We start from the raw sequence: 19,810 nt of genomic DNA, 5'->3' as shown, positions 1-19,810 counted from the left end.
GACACACTGTTAACCTTATTATAGCATCTGACCGACAGTACACAGTGTTATGGTAGAACGACCAGCTGTGCTGAGAAGAGCTTTAACTAATTGGTAGAAAGCACTGCTTGTACCAGTGAATATATTTACAGCGTAACCTCAATTTACGTCCTGCTCCACTTGTATAAAATCAGTCAGATTTCACAGCATTTCATACTGAATTCAGACTAAGTTGAGATGTGGAGCTCCTGTCAGCTGTGTCTCTGTACTGATGCTGTGTTCTCTTTCTGTGTGTGTGCAGCCAAAAGGCTTCAGGAGGTACTATAGCTCCCCTCTGCTTATCCAGGAGCAGTTTGGCTGCATCAAAGAGGTGATGCCCTTTGGTGAGTGAGACTTTGGTGATACTTTTTCATTTCACACCACCCAGAAGAAAATGCTTCATTATGGCAAAATTCTATGTGAAATGTTTCTGATTTAATTCCCTTTTTGGGGAAACGAGCCTATTAATAGTTGCCTTATTAATTCTTTCACAATCTTTTTTTTCCTTTTCTTAAAACTGTATTCTGAAGAAATGCTGATATTAATCGTCAGTCTGTTTGAGGTGAAGAAGGAATCATCATCCTGAACAGGACACTGTGTTCTTGTGTGTTTTATCGACACATCTTTCTCCTGTTCCAGCTTGTGGTAGTAAGGTGGACCCGGTTTATGAGACACTACGGTTTGGGACGTCTCTGGCCCAGAAGACAAAGAGGACCAGTGGCTCAGATTCACCGCCAAGAAACTCTGTAAGATTCACTTTATGAATGTCATTTAAGTGTTAAATAGGGCTAGATGAATAATACTGGGCAACCTCTTTATTGTATGGTGTATGATGGACCTGGTTGGACATCTTGTCCATCCTGCTCGCCCTAAGAGGTCATACGCTCTAAATTGGGGTGCCCAGTCCTCGTCCTGGAGATCTGCCACCCTACAGAGTTTACTTCCAACCCTAATCTAGCACACCTGATCCAAATAATGAAGTCTTTCAGGGACATCTGAATATTAGAGCTAGGTGTGTTGGACCTGAACTCTTCAGTTGGTGAGTCTACAGGGCAAGGATTGGGCATCCCTGCTCTAAATCATTATAGAGAGACATGACCATTCCAGGGACAGTGACAGAAACAGCTGGTTGAATGAGTGTCGCCTGTGGAAATTTGCAAAAATTAAAATGGGAAATAGTATAATGTTACATTTTTGCCATCCAGAACATCACATTTGATGTGGAAGAACACCAGTTATGTGTGTGTTTGAATTAATTTAGTGATTAATTAGTAGTCGCACAGTAAATCACGCTCAGTGTGTAAAGGCCTTTAAACATGTTATTTGAAACAATACGTAAGTGAGGCAAACATTACTTCTGTTTGTTTTTGAAGAGCAGGCAGCGAGTCCTAATAGAAACAGTTGAATTGCCTTTAGTATCGCTGTGAAACACATACACACACTCAATTTCACTCACCCTCACTCACTCACGCAGACACACTGTCTCCCTAAGACTCAAGCGATGGTCAGATAAGGCCACTCTGAAGCAAATATTACCCGTAAAGGAAAAGCAAAAGGAAAGAGGGTGAGAGAATGGACAGAACACAAACCCTGCAGGATAAAGGAGAGGAGCAGACCATTAACCTGAAAAACACTCTCTCAGCAGCTAAGGGAGGCAAGAACACACACAAAAAAAGAAATGGCTGTGCAGTGGAAAAAAAGCACAGCAGCTCCACTGCCCTCGGGAGATTTGGATCTTTATGTGGTACAGTGTAAAGAGTCCCGGTGCGACTATAACAGTGCTTCCACTGGTTTGTTTAGACGCCGTTCGTGTCCAAACCATTAGCACTTCACCCAGTTTAAACCTGCTGATATGCCTCATTTGAGAGCACAATGCAATCATTTAACAGATGTCTGGGTCAGCAGGGCTGAGTGTGTGTGTTTGTGAAAGAGAAAGAGAGTCTGTGTTTTTCTGTTTGTATTTTAACCCATCATTTATTTAACCTTTCTTTAACCAGGATTGCTGATTAAAATCTGTTTCAGTGTTTACAATAATGGCCTTGGAAGGGGTCATTTAAAAAAGACAGAGAGGTTGATAAACAAAAACGACATGAAAACGTGCATCAAATTACTATGGGAAGAATAACTCACATAGCATGGTAAGAGAATCAGCGATTGCTGATGCGTGAATGAGGCAAACTGTCTAAAATAAAATCCTTGAATGGAGAGTTGGAGACATTTGTGCTATACTTAAAAATGTATGAAGTTCACTGTGTTCAGAAACAAAATGTCAAACCAAGTGGCATTTATTTTAAACGGACCATTTCAGTCGGCTGGTGTGTTTCAGATCGTTATCGTTTGAGCAGTTTCTTTGCAGAAAAAATGCCTTTGTGCTGGGAATGCTTACAGGTGCTAGAACACTGAGTTAACTGCTGCTTTTGCCAGTGAGCAATTGTGAGCAGTGAGTATTTGTCACGTTCCATCGTGGGAAGATAGATCATCAATTTAGTCAAACAGCAATTTTATGTTTTAACAGTACAGTAAAATGTGGCTTGTATTTGCAAGTAAGTGCATGTATTATATTACACTTTGCTACTCTGAAACACAGTTATCTTAATATGAGGGTGTTGATATTAGTGAAAACATATTCATCTGACAAGATTTTATACTAACACTAATATTTTGTACTAACACTGTTTCCTATCCGGTGTCGACCAGGGGAGGATGGATTCCCCTTTAGAGTCTTTGTTCCTCCCATGGTTTCTTCCTCCTGCTCTTAGGGAGTTTTTCCATGCCACTGTCACTGCTGGCACACTCATGGGGGCTTGGACTCAGATTTCCCTGTAAAGCTGCTTTGTGACAACACCTGTTGTAAAGAGTGCTATATAAATAAACTTTGACTTTGACGATCATCATCCACCAGTGAGTTTTCATTAGCATCCAGCGTTGTTTGGCTGTAGTTTTAGCTCATTAGCTCATCTGAAAAGGAAGCTATTACTCCACCAACATGAAAAAACGATTTTGTCTGTAGACCATCAATAATAAGTATCTCTTTTAGTAAATCTGCCTCAAAGAGTTTGATGTTTTGCTAAAAGTTTTCTCTGAAAAAAAAAACACTTTTATGAAATAACCTAAACAGTGTCATTAAAGTTTACTAGTGGCTCCATAGTTAAAGTGTCCAAACACTTTTTAGGCCACTGTGTGGCCGTTGAGGTTAATGTGAATGCATGTTGCTGTGTGTGTATGTATATGTATTAACCAGTGTTTGTTTCTCATGTGGTTAGACCAGTGACTTGGCACAAGTTCCAGAGGAGGCAGCAGCCCAAAGCAGCCATGCCCCACTTACCAGGAAAAACAGCGACAATGGTTAGCACACAAACACTTAAAGTGGTTTTCAAAGCCTTACTCAGGCTTCAGAATCTTAGCACACCATATTCGGGTTTGAGCTTTGTATGTAGGTTACATTTGCCCTTACCTACATACATACTGCATAAATATTGACTCTATGCTATTATACAGCACTAAATAAGAAGAATGCTTGGTGCCACAGTGAAGCGGGAGTTTGTCACAAACTGCTGTGTTACAATGGAGCTAAAGTGACCTAAAGGCACCACTGTATCTATGCACCTAGCTTTGTCTGTATAAATGTGCGTATACAGGAAAGGGGGAGGCTGATGAAGCCCAGTAAATGTTTATCTCTCAGTGTAATGTATGTTTCATATACACATACATACATACATACATAAATATTGGTAGGACGACTCCTGGCTGTTATACAGCACTAAATAATAAGGATGCTTGGTGCTAAACAACACTATATAGTGTATCAGCCATTTGTAGTGCTGTATGAATCTTCAGTGGTAAATCTTTCAGTTGTTCTGTGGTCATTCTCTGGTCAGTTCACTGTATAGCAAACACTGTAGTGAATAGTGAATGAGTTAATGCTTGAGCTAGGGATGCATGATAATATTGGAATCATATTGACAAATAAAAAAAATCAGGCATTGGACAGATCTTAAGATGTGGTCGATATTTCAAACTGATATTTACTTATGTATTTTAGGGGTTGGAATCTACAGGCACCTCTTGATTAGGTGCCAAGATTATATATGCGTCGCGATGAATCTCCCTTTTTGATTTCTGTAACTAACATTACGTTTTTTATATACTGAAATGAATGTTAGATTTCTTCATATTGCTAATCCAGGTGGATCTAGTCCCAGTTTCTACATTTCACAATTGTTTATAAATTGGCATCGGAAGATACTCTATATGGATAAAAGTATTGGGACACACCTCTTAATCTATGAATTCAGGTATTTCATTCAGCCCCATTGCCACAGGTGTATAAAACCAAGCAGCTAGCCATGCAAACATTTGTAAAATAATAGGTCGTTCCAAAGAGCTTAATGAATTCGAGCGTGGTGCTGTAATTGGATGCCACTGTTATAACAAGTCAGTTCACGAAATTTCTTCCCTTCTAGAAATTCCACAACTGTGAGTGGTATTATTGAAAAGTTGAAGCGTTTAGAAACCACAGCAACTCAGCCATGAAGTGTCAGACCATGTAAAGTTACAGAGCAGGTCGCTGAGTGCTGAGGTGCATAGTGCATAAAAGTCACCAATGCTCTGCTGATCAATAACTGCAGAGTTCCAGACCTCCTCTGGCATCAACATCACAAAAACTGTGCGCCGGGAGCTTCATGGCATGTGTTTCCATGGCCGAGCAGCTGCATGCAAGCCTGACATCACAGCGCCAGGTATTGGATGGAGTGGTGTAAATCACACCGCCACTGGACTCTGGAGCAGTGGAAACATATTCTGTGGAGTGATGAATCACACGTCTCTATCTGTCAGACTGATGGATGAGTCTGGGTTTGGAGAATGCCCGGAGAACATTACTTGCCTGACTTGTGCCAACTGTAAAGTTTGGTGGAGGAGGGATAATGCTATGGGGTTGTTTTTCAGGGGTTGGCCTAGACCTCTTAGTTCTAGTGAAGGGAAATCTTAATGCTTCAACAGACCAAGACCATTTTGGACAATTGTTTGGTTCCAACTTTCTGGGAACAGTTTGGGGAAGAACCTTTTCTGTTCCTGCATGACTGTGAACCAATGCACAAAGCAAGGTCCATAAAGGCATGGCTGGGTGAGTCTGGTGTGGAAGAATTTGACTGGCCCGCACAGAACCCTGACCTCAACCCCATCGAATACTTGGAATGGAATGAACAGTGTCAGTGTCTGACCTCAAAAATGCTCTTCTGGATGAATGGGCAAAAATTCCCACAGACACTCTCCAACATCTTGTAGAAAACTTCCTAGAAGAGTGGAAGCAGTTATAGCTGCAAAGGGAGGAGAATTCCATATGAATACCTATGGATTTAGAATGGGATGTCATAAAAGCTCCTTTAGGTGTAATGTGTAGGTGTCCTAATACTTTTGTCCATATATTGTATATATGTGAAAAATGTTGGCTAGTCCCACGTTTCCTATATTTGAGCATCCCTAGCATACACCATTCCAAAGAAGCACTAATGCATGTTTAGGAGTAGCTTTCTTAGACCACATTCACAAGAAATTATGGTATGTGTCAAAAAAAAAAGAAGCATTGCTGGTTTGTTGTGGGAGTGTTTGTGGGCCGAGATTGATGTTAGGTGGAAACTCATTCAAACATGAAAGCACATAAGCGTAAAAAGCTGGAGATTGTTGTTCTTTTTCATAAAATGAAGCAAATACAGACCAGACCATGTACTTGTGAGTGCTGTCATAGTCTCTCTGGGAAGGGGAAGACTTTAACTAGCAGTGGTCAGACCGGCTCTGTTACTAGGAGGGAGACAGATCATCAGGTCAAGTCCAGCACATCAGAGACAGTACTGCAGACACAAGGAGCCCCACTGTAGCTTATCTCTCTCTAACACATTGATGGTGCAGGGCCCTAATTCTATCAAACTGCCTCTGAATGGCCATTGTGACCACAAAAATGCTGGCGCTTTCCTGTACCACCAGAAAGGGGTGGTGGGGGCGGGGGGTTTCTAGACACAATTTTTTCCCTGCTAAGAAATATTAGATGGCTCAAAGGTAGACAAATGTTGGTTTAAGACTTGATAAATGACTATTCTAATGTTGTCTTTCATGTTTGGAGGAAGAAGATGAGTTGAGCCTTGAACTAATCAGTACAGGAAACACAGTTAGACCAAGTTAGAAAAAGTCAGGTGACTCAAAACATTCAGTGGCCCCAGTCATCTAAAACAATAGCTGCTCATGTTTTCATGTCCTGATCATTGCTGATGTTTTTCCAGTTTTTACATCTCTGGAGAATGGAACGGAGAACTTCCAAGTAGAAGAGAAGAAACCTGAAGACTCTCCGGTAAGCACCCCACTATTTTCGCTATCATTCAAACAGAGCTGCACATCTGGATTGCTGTGAAATACTGCTGAGTGTGACTTTTGACACCAACCATGTGAAAAGTACCAGAAATAGGGATCCAGGAGGCAGGAGCTCCTGTCAAAAAGACCAACTCAATTAAAGAAAGTGATTTGGAGAAATGAATATGAGTAGGGAAGCTCTGGATGTGAAAGACAGATTAAGAGGTTCTTTAGTGACATAATTATAAATGATGTCCTAACATGCGTCCTGGGTGATCTGTTCATAAGTGGACAGCGCTAAGTACAGTTGTGAACAGGGCACAGTGTGTCTCGGAAACACACTGTCATCTGATCACTCAAACCACCAGGTACACATATGACTACTTAACATTTAAGGTGTGAACGCTGAAGTGTCGCATTGCGCCTTTGACAGCGGCGAAGGACGGCCTTAACCAGCTGCATCATCACAGCAGAGACGTGTGGAACATTTTTGTTTGGAAACAAACAAAATACTGAATAGTGAATAACATGCAGGAGACTGACGTAGTAAATGTGGGTGGTATCCTTCCTCCAGTCACGAAATCCGACCAGTGGAGACACATTTGAGACACATGGAAATGTCAAGTGTGAACGACTACATGTCTCGCGGTCCACTTATGGTCAGATTACTCAATACAGATGTTAATACCATGTGTGAACAGGGCCTAAGAAGGCTGTGGATGTAGCACCAAAGTGGTGTAATTAGACTGGTGGGAATGAGACCTAGAAATAAACAAACAAAATACAATACATATCAAAAAATGCTTGATTAGTGTTCATTTCAATACTTCACAAAGAGATGGGTCTTCAGTCCACCCTTGACGACAGCGAGGAACTGTGCTGTCCAGTGGCAGCTATAGGAAGCCAGTGAAGGGAGTGACAAACTTAGAGGGGGAATGCAGTCTACATCAGTTGCACGGGCCTGCTGGCCTGAAAAAGAAGACCAGGCAGGGGCAAGTTACAGTACTGAAGCCTTGAGATGACAAGAGACTGAACAAGCACTCGGGTGGCCTTTTTAGGGAGAAAGAATGGAATTCTCTGAATGTTGTAAAGGAGAAAAATGCATGAGTCAGGTATGAGTGCAGTATGTGCTGAGAAAGATAACTGGTCATCCAGAATCGGGCCAAGCCTTCTTGCATCTTCAGACGGAACGACTAAGGAGTGCTTGAGGTAGCAAGATCATGGTTAGGACCTCTGAATAGGAATAACAGTTCAATCTAGGTTCAGGTGGTTGGCTGTCATCCATGACATCCAACAGCTTTTTCAAAAATCACATTTTATGTCCATATAGTGCAGCTTTGGCGTACAGGCATTAATCACTGACTGTGTTTTCTCTCTTTCTCTTCTCTCTCTGTCTCTGATGATATAATGCCCTCATAATTGTTAGCCAATTGAGACTGTCTGTTATGTTACATATGTTGAACAGCATGGTTAGTGGTCTACTCCAAATGTGCTAAGCTGCCTTATTATGCATGACTAGCAGCTTTAAAAGATACAGTGGCTGGCTACGAGTGTGCCAGCGGAAACATATTTGTCCTCACCCTCTTGGCTGGTAACACTGTGGCCATTTTAGCCCCCTGGATTTGACCTTTATGAGGGCATTTTTATATAACCATTTTTGCTAGCCTTATTACCTGCCTTGCAGAGCTCTGTTTTATTCCATGTTTCGATGGTTGGCATTTTCACCATAGATTTTGATGTACTCATGGTTTCGGGTGTTGGTAATGGGCAGAAGGCCTATTCTCCAATGATGCTGAAACAGATTTAGAAATAAGTCTGGGTCCTTCAATCGAAAAGCAATTCGTGTTACACCCACATCATTTGCTTCAGTGTTGCAGAACGATCCAGTGACTTTTTAAAAATATCACATGGGCTAATCCATCAGCCACAGGTGACTATGGTGTCTGCAGATAGCCTTTTTTTAAATTTGAGGAGCATTTTTAAAAATTTTCTGAAACATGTTCTCCCTGCGTCCCTGTTCTTTTCTGTTACGCTGGATGCAGGAGACCTAGAAAGCGCGTGGGAACTGGCAGTACGACTAACATTCAGGAGAAAATCGGATTTAAAAAGGAGGAAGAGAGAAAGATTGGGCAAGTTGAAAATATGATGGAGGGGTGGGGGGTGGCCCTATCTCATACCACAGGACCAGGCTGCCAACACACAGGCATAAATAAAAGCGTCCTGAGATCAGCACAGCTTTATGAGGTCACAAATTAAAGCAGATCCCTCGGGATGCCTGACTATAGACGGTCTCTCTCCCTCTGATTCTAAGATTATGAGTGCACACAAATTCATGGCATGTGTTGCCCCGGTTTATAACGCTTACGTCCGTAGTTCAATAAAAATCACAGTATATTTACAGCTTAACGTGCACCAGAAAACATTCCTGCCTTTATTTCCATGGGAAATGAAAAAGTTTCCACGACGAAGCACTAATATTTAGTGATTTTCCCAGTGTAGATAAACAGATAAACAAACAATACAGCTGAACAGAACCTCTCTCATTTAGCTCATCTTTATTTGTCTCAGGTCTCGGATCAGTTTTTCTGACCTTCACTCCTTCTGGTCTTAATGAGAACTGAATCCAGGTCAGATGTTCTTTGTTCTTTCAGGTCTGAGAACTGATCTGAAATCAGTTCTGAAGTCAGTTCAGCCTGCTATGTTTGGCCATATGCCACGGCTCCCAAATTTCCCAGGAGCCGAGTAGAAAACGGCTCTCTTTAAATAACTTAGGCCTAGCTATGCTTGCAGATTGACCCACCTTTAGCTGTGGTCAGCTCCTTTATGGAGTTTCATCTTTTTTTAATCTTTGACTTCATCCTATGAAAGCAATATTTGTTGTCCTTGCTTGGCAGTCCATGCAGCCAAATATATTAGTTTATATATATTGAAGAAGATGATACGGCAAAACAAATTTAGACCTGAACGTTGCTGAACTGAGTATAGGTGCAGCTTGTCCCAGTTCCCCATGTTTTTCAGTTATTCACCAGCTTTGTCCTGCCTGTCCTACAAAGACTGACAGAAGATACAGCGGTGTGCTGAACTGCAAGATTGGGAAATTCAGTTGATCTGATAACACTGCTGCTCCTCCGTTTTGTGACAAGTGTATGGCTGAATGAGGATTACCTTCTTTTCAGACTTTTCTCTTCTCAGTGTCAGGTCTATTTTGTTCACATCTACACCCAACAGGGATATATGTCACATCTTTTAATGCCTGCATAGATCAGCTTGGACATGAACACTGTTGCTGTCTCTAAACATAGCATTTGTGTTTGTATATATCAGAGATGAGGACTTGAGTCAGCAACTAAACTTGGACTCACCCTTAACTGACTTGTGGATTTAAGAATCAGCCTGAGGAAAAAGTGATTAATTTAAGATGCCAACATTAACACAGTAAACAAATAAAACCATTTTACTGCAGCTCGCAGTAGCATCAGGTTCTATATGGCTTCAAGTAAGAAGACTTTTATTATTTTATTGAAAAAACTTCTGCTCTGATGAAGAGAGTGATGCACTACATGCAGTAAATGTGATGTTTCACCTTTTCAACTCCTTGGAACCACCAGTTCATATTTCATAAGCTACATTCAAAATGAGTGGATGTCGTATGAGAGCTGTAACTGGTATCTTTCCAGTCAAATAGATGGGTGATGTATTTTAAATCCTTATAATAAAAGAAGCTGAACTCACAATTTTTTTTTGTCTACTGAAAGTCGACCCATTTTTCCACAAATCTGGGCTATAAACTATAAATAGATGGTGTCTCTCCAGTGATAAAAATTATCTTTATAAAATAATACAAAGAGCATCTAAGATTTTTGGTTTTCAGCAGTAAAAAAATCAAAGTAAAATAAATAAATATATAAAAGTTTACATTTATTTCATGCAGTTACTGAATAATTTGCCTTACGATTTGGTCATGTAAATTCAGATGGACAAACCAAAATATACCATGGTCAATATGAGGTTAAAGCAAAGGTACAAAAGCAATTTGAAATGGTAGGCTAGCATGTAGTTTGGATAGCAATGGCTAATTTAGATGAAGTTGTCAGCTAATCTAGCTGAACCTTTAGTAAGTTACAGATCACATTCCTTTAAAACTGCAGCTAACTCGCGTGAAGCGACTTATCGCATTTTTACTCACCTGAGAAAATGTAAAAACGATTTATCTGGGCAGGTAATGTTTATTTGCTTAGAAAAACACAAATATTAGAATAAATACAATAGCATCAATACAATAAGTAGTGAATTTACATATGTCAGTACATTTGTTACATGTCCAGGGCCCACCGACAGGTCCAAAGTTTTATTATACACTTCTATAACCTAACAATAGCTCAAACAGTTTGCATTGAAGTCACTGTAGACACAGAGTAATAAGCCTTAGTATGTAATAAACCTGGGGTTTTAAGGGATTAAGTATTTCCAAAACTCTCCTCATGGCAGCCCAGTATTATTTGTAGTTACATCCAATACCTACTTTGGCTAATTGGGGTTTTGTTATGTTTAATCAAGTGTGCTGTTGATGTAATTGAACAAATCGGTGGTTTGGGGCGTCCAGGAGGTTATACTGTTTATTGTGTTTATGTTTATTTGCATCTGTTGTAATGATACATATTTTTACAGACTAAAAAGCAGACTTTCTGACAAGATAAATGGTTTTAAACAGTGCTGCATTTCTTTAAATTGTATGATTAATGCTGTCACAGAGTACGTATGATGATGTAGCACATTCCAAAACAAATGTGAGATTATCTACAGCCTTTATCACTGGCTCATAATTTTAGAGCAACCATAATCATAACAATGCTTGGATATGGGTGTTCATTATTACATCAGCTGATTCAGATGGGTCTGAAAAAAATGCAGCATCCTGTCTTATCTATTCTAGTGAGAGGAGACAGCACACAGCATCTGAGACACACAGCTGTTCAGCAGGAGCACCAGTGCAGTCCAGCGCCCACACACATTCCTCCTCCAAATCTGTGTTCAGTTTTATTAGCCAGCCTTTGTGTGTGTTAGTGTGAGTGCATGCGTTGTTGCTCACTGTCAGCCTTCGAGTCATTCTCTGGTGGCCTTCCCAGCTTAGCTTGTTGACTTCTCTCAGTTGCTTGTAACATGATTTGCACTGGAATACAGAGCTTGAAATACACACATTCATACAGAGATATATAAGAAATGTAGATGCAGAGGAGCTCGGCACTTTTTCTTTACATTGCATCTTTCACAACCTGCTGTGACGCTCTTAACCCCCACCCACATCCACTCGCACACATTCTGCAACCCACGTCCACCCCTCCACAGACACACACACACAGCCCCATATTTGATAGCAGGGCTGCAAAGCGCAGGCTGTAACTCTGCCTGTGGGGCCATAAAGTGGTCTGGACTGTGTGGAGAGTGGAGAGCGTCAAGCAGAGACAATAACATGACCTGCAGCAGCCCAAGGCATAGTCACATCCAACAGAGTTGGAGTGAAGTCAAAGCTGGTGCTGTGGGATCATATACAGTACTTTGGAAAAGTCCACCCATTAATGTAATTTCAACTCCAAGTGATCATTATGTTATTATTTTTTTTTGCTTTAATTTTGGTTGATTTAAAATACTGATGTTGTATTTAGTTGAGGCTTTTGTATAATTTTCTGTTTATATATTTGTATATAAGTTTTCTGTTTTTTGTCCTGAACGTCTACTTGGCTGTTGTGACTGGAAATGAAATAAATGAAGGGTGGTCTCTGACTTTTGCATAGTACTGTACAGGACTTTGGACTGAGAGGTTTTTTTATTTAAATTTATTTAAAATGTCACCATGAATTGGCTTTCAACAGTTGTGGTGGATTGATCTGATGGACTGCTTCAGCATTGGCATGGACACTAATCTTATAAAGCTGAGTGGTTTTAGTCAGGTGAGACCCATCCACTAGTCATGGTCATTAGGTTTATAAACCTAGAATATCATTTTAAAATGTTGAAAATAATTTATGCTGTATATTTATGCTACTTTGCTAAGACGAAATACAAGTGTTTTGACAGAGCACTGGTATCGGATCAGTACTTGGTATTGGTCAAAACCCTGAATTCAGATATCAGAAACAGTTTCAGGAGAGAAAAGGAGCGGGTTGGTGCATCCCGACTTAACACAATAAACACTTTTCTAAAGCAACATTCATGTCAAACGTCAAATTTGTGAAGATATCTGTACATAATACGGCAATAGCCACTAAAAAGAAGTCAGCTCAAATACTGACAAGCGAAAAGTTGAGCTTGCATTATCAGCACCAAAGGCTGACTCTGGAAGCCTCATTACTGTGTCTAAGAGAATACAGCACTTTCCCTAACATGTTAATGCGTCTAACAATGAATAAAAGGCAGCGGGTACCAGTTAGCATCCTATTTGCATAATGCTAACCGGCATCTCCTGGATCTCATTCATTAGCAACATTATTTTTAGTTGAAATATTCTTTTAAAATCTCCTTTGTCACAGGAACACAAAGTGTTAAAATCAGTACAGATACTTTACACTAGAATAATACCTTAAACACCTAATCTTTTCTCGATGGGTCTCTTAACACCGTTCAGCGCTCCCACATCTTTCCTCCAGATGGTAAGCTGTAAAGTCATGAGAAGCGTATGCGTAGTGCACCAGACTGGCTCTGCCTGGGGTGTTAGTCTCAGACCTGCTACGTTCCCTTCACTTCCTCTCCCATCCTTTCATTTCCTGAATCACACCATAAACAATGACGGAGGACTCGTCCTCCCACACGCAGCCGTCTCCAGATCTTTTCGAGACAAAAGTGAGCGCATGATTCTCGCTTCAGAGAGAGACGAGAGTTGAGCTTTTTCCATTTGTCTGTTTATTTTGCCAGTTTAGAGCTGTTTACTGGAATCTCAGTAAACATATGTGGTTAAGGTAAGTGTCTGACTAGATGACAAACAAGGTTTTCTGTCTTTGCACCTAACAAATCAAGGCAGTTCCTGCCAAGCAGTTGGTCCTTGTGAAGTGCTGAGAGAAACAGACTATTTTTGTATGTAATACATTGAGATAGCATTTTTCCAGTATTGTGTGACAAATAGATAAAGCATTTTTTTTTATCTTGGTTGTGTCATAATTTTGTTGGCTGTGTTTGTGTGCTTTTCAGACTTAGTTGATAATGTTGATGTGTTTCTGATTTGCAGCCAGACCGAGAGTTGCGGAAGGACCTCCTGCAGCTTAACACCTACGTGGCTTTGTATAGGTTCACCCCCCAGGATAGCCAGGACCTGGAGATGAGGTGAGCTTGAAATGACCATCTCTCACAGACACAAAAACTTATATTTCTACAATTATGAGGGCCAAGTACTGAGGTAAAAGCTAGTAATTGCATCTCTCTGAAATTAAGACAAAGCTGAACCCCAACCAATAACATGACCCTAAGCCTGTTAAGATTGTAGACCCACTTAACCCTCTACTGCAAACATTATTAAAGCAATTTAAAAAAATTCACTTTTCTTGAATAAAATGATTCTTGATTTAATTTTTCTGATCCAATTATTTAATTAAAAAACATTAAAAAAAAAAATAAAAAAAAAGATATGTGTAGGGGTCCTTTTGAAGTATGTTGCCTTGAGGCAACATTGTGCGACAAAAAGAAGACATGATATAGAGCTGTGTTCCCTGAAGTGGTAAGACCTGGCTTGTGACTGGCTAAGTCTATTCCACTGTCACACAATGTTGCTTCTAGGCAACAAACATATTTCTGCAAATTCTCATAAAAAAAAATTTATACTGAACATTAGAAAAAGAGGTTTAAATGTGCCCACTAAGAGATAGTATGACTAAGCACATGCTATTTATTGACATACTCAAACTCTTTATTGTAAACCTTTTCATTGTCTTTAAATATGTATAACGTTATTCTAAAGTGAGGAGAATGAGTTTGTTGCCCTGAGGCAACATCGTGCAATAGAGGATTAAATATAGTTTTAAATTCTGACAAACTGATGATGCAGAGTCATATTATACTGTGCTACAGAATATTGCACACAACAAATAACTTATTCACCTCTAGTTTTGGGAGCAGTCATGGGCTGCTCCCAAAGCCTTGTGACCAGAAGGTTGCCGGTTTGATCCCCTGAGCTGACAGGTCGTGACTGAAGTGCCCTTGAGCAAGGCACCTAACCCCCTACTGCTCCCCGGGTGCTGTGGATAGGGCTGTCCACCACTCTGGGCAAGTGTGCTCACTGCCCCCTAGTGTGTGTGCATTCACTAGTGTGTATGTTGTTGGATTAATAAAGGGTAACTTACTATTATTATTAAACAGGCCAAAGCCCTGCATAGTTCAGTCTTCTTTCTCATACTTGCGAATAATCTGTGGAGGTAAATCTGATGTGCTGAAGCAAGTAAAAACTCATAAGTCTCTAAGTGTCATTGAAGAATCACTGCTATTGGCAGTAACAATAGAGGCTACAAACAACGTCAGACTAAACGAATGTGCCCACTAAATCATCTGGCACTCATGTGTATCACAGGCTGTTTTGGTACGCTTTGAGACAAGGGTGTTTCACTTGTTAGATTGCTTTTTGTACGATTTTGTGTTCCTGAGTATTTGTAGTAAGCTTATCTCTGCCACACGGTGACTTACACCCTCTTCTCCCCAACCCGAAGAGGCAGGATGTTTAATTAGCTTGTGGAAATGGCCCCAGTGATACAGTTCGCTTCTCTCTTTGCTTTAAATGCAGAACACACACTGCGTGTTTACCTGTGCAGATAAGCATGCACACACTGAGCCTTAATTAGGCTATTAATTATCAATGGATTACATACACAAGTCTTTGCCATTTAGCTGAACAATATGCAGTTTTATCAGCATTGGTTTTGATTAGTGACACTGTTTGGTTTGACCAAAGCATTGTTGTTTTTTGTAGTCATTGGTTTAATGCACATTCTCAATGTCCATATGAGGTCTTAGCTGGTCAGTTTTCACTGGTACTCTATTTTATGCTACTGTTATGACTCAGTTCAATACTACCCTAGTCCCTACCATGATTAGAGATAAGTAACGTCTCTGGTAGACTGTCATTAAGCATTACCTGCATCTTCGTCGTACCCTGCCTTGAGAGTCCTTTGCCTCCTCTTCCCTCTCTCACTTCAGTCCCGCAGTAACACTTCAATTTCCACAAGTTCATTTCAGATTCATTGACACCACACTGGGAGGCACAGGCTGTAAATGATTAGAGCGCTCTACTTGCCTCTGCAAGTGCGTGTGGCTTTCAAATACATTCTCACAAAACCAAAAGGGAAATAATCACAGATTTCATTAACAGGACATAATCAACAAATATAATATTTCAATCAGAAAAGCCTTTTTGAAAAGGTAGATATAATGTGAAATTATTCTTTTCTTCTATTCACATGTTGTCTTTCAGACCCGGCGATCGAATAATACTGGCGGATGATTCTAATGATGATTGGTGGAAGGTGAGACCTTTAATCCTGACTAATCATAAACAAGTGGCAAGAATAATCCATAGAATCCAAGAGAATATTGAAATATGACAGAATGAAAACTGTATAGTATTATATTTCACAACTTTAGCATAAAGTGTAGGGTTGAGGGATCTACATTATATAACAGTAATATCCAGTGTATGGCCAAAAGTATGTGGACACCCTTCCTAATTATTGAGTTCAGGAGTTCAGCCACAACCATTGCTAACAGATGTAAAATGTTATAACAGGTGTATACAACAAAGCCATGCGATCTCCATAGACAAACATCGGCATTAGAATGAGTCATACTAAAGAGTTCAGTGACTTTTAATAATGGTATTGTCATAAGATGCCAACTTATGCCACAAGTCTTGGAATTTCTGCCCTGCTGGATCTACCCTGGTCAACTGTAAGTGCGATTATTGTGAAAAAGAACCATCTAGAAGCCACAACAGCTCAGCCACGAAGCACACTACACACACCCACAGAGAAGATCGCCTGTCCTCTGTTGCATTACTCACTACAGACTCCCACAGTGCCTCAGGACGCAACAACAGCTCAATGAAATGGGTTTCCATGGCTGTGCAGCTATACAAGCCTAAGATTGCTATGCACAATGCCAAGCGTCGGCTGGAGCGGTGTAAAGCATGGACCACTGGAGCAGTGGAAGCGTGTTCTTTGGAGTGATAAATCACTTTTTTCCTGTTTGGCAGATAGGAAATGCGTAGTTCCAACAGTGTGGTGGAGGAGGTGTTTGGGGCTGTTTTTCAGGTGAAGATTCCAGTGAAGGTTAATGTCAATGCTACAGCATACAAATACGTTTTGAACAATTATAAGCTTGCAACTTTGTGGCAACAGTTTGGGGAAGACCCTTTCCTGTTCCAGCAAGTGAGGTCCATAAAGACATGGTTTCATGAGTTTGGTATGGAGGAACTCCAGTGGCCTGCACAGAGCCCTGACCTCAACCCCACTGAACACCTTTAGGATAAATTGTGGGGGGGTTGTTAACTCCATATTAATGCTGAGGGTTTTGGAATGGAATGTCCAACAAGCTCATATAGATATGATGGTCCAGTGTTCACATACTTTTGACCACATGATATATTTTCAGTGTACATAATAAATTGCATTTATTCATAATTAAAGTGTTGCATTTTTGTTGATTAATTCTTTTTAGGGTGTGATCGATGACAGAATAGGTTTTTTCCCAGCATCCTTTGCACACCAGGTCAGGGCAGGGGACCAGGTCTTCAGGTGTAACCGCACTTTCATTGGCTGTAAAGAGCAGGGCCAAATCACCTTGAAAGAGGGACAGGTGAGCGACCTCAGTAAACTTTATCTCTACTATCAACCAGTTGATTCCAAATCACTGTGCACCCCTACACTTTATAATTTAGTCTTTTATTCAGCTAATAATCAGCTCATTTAGTCTTTCCTTCAGCTAATTAATTAAACCGTTAATGATTTGAGCCAGACATGTTAGGGTAAATCGTGCTGTGTAGGGAAACTGGGAAAAGCAGAGGATGGATTTAAAAGAGAGATACTGCATTTCTTTTTTTGACTTTGTTTAAACATGTCTTTTAGATCTGCGTGAGCAACGAGGACGAACATAACGGCTTCATCAGAGTAGCCAGCGGAAAGAAGAGAGGATTCGTCCCCTGTGACGTGCTGGAGAACATCTGAGGAGGAGGAATTAAAACGAGAAATGAAGAGAGCGAGGAAAGAGTGTAAGAGAGAGAAACACATCAAGAGTAGTGAAGGGGGAATGTGTTCTCCCAGGAAACAGCGATGGCATCACCGCTGCCCGTCACTCAACTGAAGCCTGGACGAACAAAACTGCCGTCGGTAGCCGTGCTAAGAGTCACAGAGTTGCTAGAGGTTTAAAACACACAGGGAACAGCCTCAGCAGGAATCTGATAAATCCATCTCTTTTCCATCCCTCCCTCTGTGAAAAGGTGACCGCGGGAAACGGAACTGAATGTGCATTCCTAAGACGGCTGGATTCAGCCTTTTTAATGTCTTGGTTTAAGAGACTCTGATGTAATAACCAAATGTAGATGTTCAGAGGAAGAAGCTTGAGGGCAGCATTCCCTTTCTGTTACTGGAGCGTCATAAGATCAAAGAACTGTTTACAAAGTTATTCTCCCACCACCCTGAGAGCACATGTCCACTCAGAGCTAGTATTACTTAACGCAGGTTTGAAATATCCTCGTGGATTATCTGCAAGCAGTTAAAATGCACTGATTAATGATATCAAGTACGGTACGTCTCCTAGTTTGGTTTGATGTAGGAGCAGTGTGACGCAAGTTCTTTGCAAGATGTTGAGCAAACCCAAAGGGCTTGATTCAACGAATGCACAGAACACTTCTCACTTTGTTTTTTGGGGTTTTTTTTGCTGCAATTGCAACAGCACTTGAGAATTTACATTCCTCCAACAGGGGATTACTAAGTGCTACGCTCTGACCGGCATTTCCTCTAAAAAGGCAATCTTGTGATAAAACGAGCTCGTTGACAGAAAGAATTGGACATATCACAGATTTGTCGAGAATTGGAGTATTTTCAAAGGGAATGTGACGTTCAACAGACGCTTTTTGTCTGAAAGAAAATTCTCCCCATGAATGACGAAACAGTTCCCACTACAGAACGTACAGAGCTGTAATTAACAGATATGAAACATTTCATAAATAGAGATGTAAGACATGACATCAAAGAGTACTATGGAGAACTTCAAAATGATGCTCATGAGGTACTGAATTTCAGTGTTAGAATTCTGGTATGTTCAATTCACTCCCTGCTAACGATTCCATTTCATCTTTAATAATAATTATGTTTTAGGGATCAAGCAAACCTTTTATTTACATTCTTTACAGGAATATATCATGTCTAAATATTTATTTGCTGCTTTAGTAAAACTAACAGTAGCTTTTTCATTATATTAACATACGCAAAATCTTTCTTAATTTGATAAGATTTTTCATACAATTAGAATATTGATTCTTACATGTATAGGTAACACATACTGCCCCCTTCAGGATTAAATAAGTATAAGTTGAGACTTTTTGCAATCATCAGACTTTTTTCAATCCTTTAAAAGAATTATCAGCCAAAAATGCTAATCTTGCCAATAACAAATGAAGGTTAATAGCTGCCAATAAGCATTATGCAAATCGGATCAAGCTTACTGGTTTCCTCTAGCTTTAATTATTTATTAGCCACGTTAGCATTTTTGGGTGAATTATTCAATTTATTTGGTGTACATACACTACATTTTCTACATGGCTCCATCCATCTGTTCTCTAGTCTGGGGTTGAATCACATTGTAAGTTGTGTTAAAAATGGGTTTTGGTCACTTGTAAAAGGGGAAATACTGTATTGTACATATTGTATGCACAGAATTAAACTCTATTTATTGATTTTTTTAGTGGAGTGACTACATCTGCTCCAACTCAACTGCATCAAATCCATCATTGTGAGCTGATTAGCATGAAGTCTATTACAGAGCAATTAATCAGAAGCTCACTCAAGTTAACAAAGAGATATTAGGCAGTAAATGACCCATTAAAAGAGAGTAAGCGCAAGATATTAAAACAGTAACTCACCAAACCACTATAAAATGCAGTAGTAGTAATACCACAGAGAAAACCTGTTTAACTAAAACTTGATCATTCTTTTTTCTCTCAGTTTTCTCATTTTTCATGCAGCACAACAAAGCAGATCTGTGTAACACACGCAGAGCCCCAAACTGAAGAGAGACAGGCAGGCAGAGAGAGAGAGAGAGGTGGCCATGCAGTGTGTGACACATCACTCCATCATCCTCTGGATGAGTGGAATAAAAGAGGCATAACCAGAGGGATATTGGAAAAGGAGAAGATAGACTGATCTCCCCTCATTAGATCTGTCCTCAAGTACCTTTGACCATAATGAATACTAAACACACA

The 19,810-nt window shown here is 40.2% G+C and overlaps 1 protein-coding gene across 1 annotated transcript in view; it reads left to right on the top strand.

The window, feature by feature from the left end:
- Positions 1 to 19,289, top strand: part of stac (SH3 and cysteine rich domain) — a 62,015-nt gene extending 42,726 nt beyond the window's left edge. Inside the window, exons 4-11 of the mRNA XM_036593854.1 lie at positions 281 to 362; positions 658 to 764; positions 3,282 to 3,363; positions 6,294 to 6,361; positions 13,580 to 13,674; positions 15,809 to 15,860; positions 17,050 to 17,187; positions 17,457 to 19,289. Of these exons, the coding sequence (XP_036449747.1) occupies positions 281 to 362; positions 658 to 764; positions 3,282 to 3,363; positions 6,294 to 6,361; positions 13,580 to 13,674; positions 15,809 to 15,860; positions 17,050 to 17,187; positions 17,457 to 17,555 (723 nt within the window). The 3' untranslated portion in view covers positions 17,556 to 19,289. The remainder of the gene's footprint in view (positions 1 to 280; positions 363 to 657; positions 765 to 3,281; positions 3,364 to 6,293; positions 6,362 to 13,579; positions 13,675 to 15,808; positions 15,861 to 17,049; positions 17,188 to 17,456) is intronic.
- The last annotated feature ends 521 nt before the right edge of the window (positions 19,290 to 19,810 follow it).

Source organism: Colossoma macropomum, unplaced genomic scaffold, assembly GCF_904425465.1.
Source record: "Colossoma macropomum unplaced genomic scaffold, Colossoma_macropomum, whole genome shotgun sequence".
Taxonomy (NCBI): Eukaryota; Metazoa; Chordata; class Actinopteri; order Characiformes; family Serrasalmidae; genus Colossoma; species Colossoma macropomum.
The sequence above is the reverse complement of the archived record's forward strand: the minus strand, read 5'-3'. Positions and strand labels throughout refer to the sequence as shown.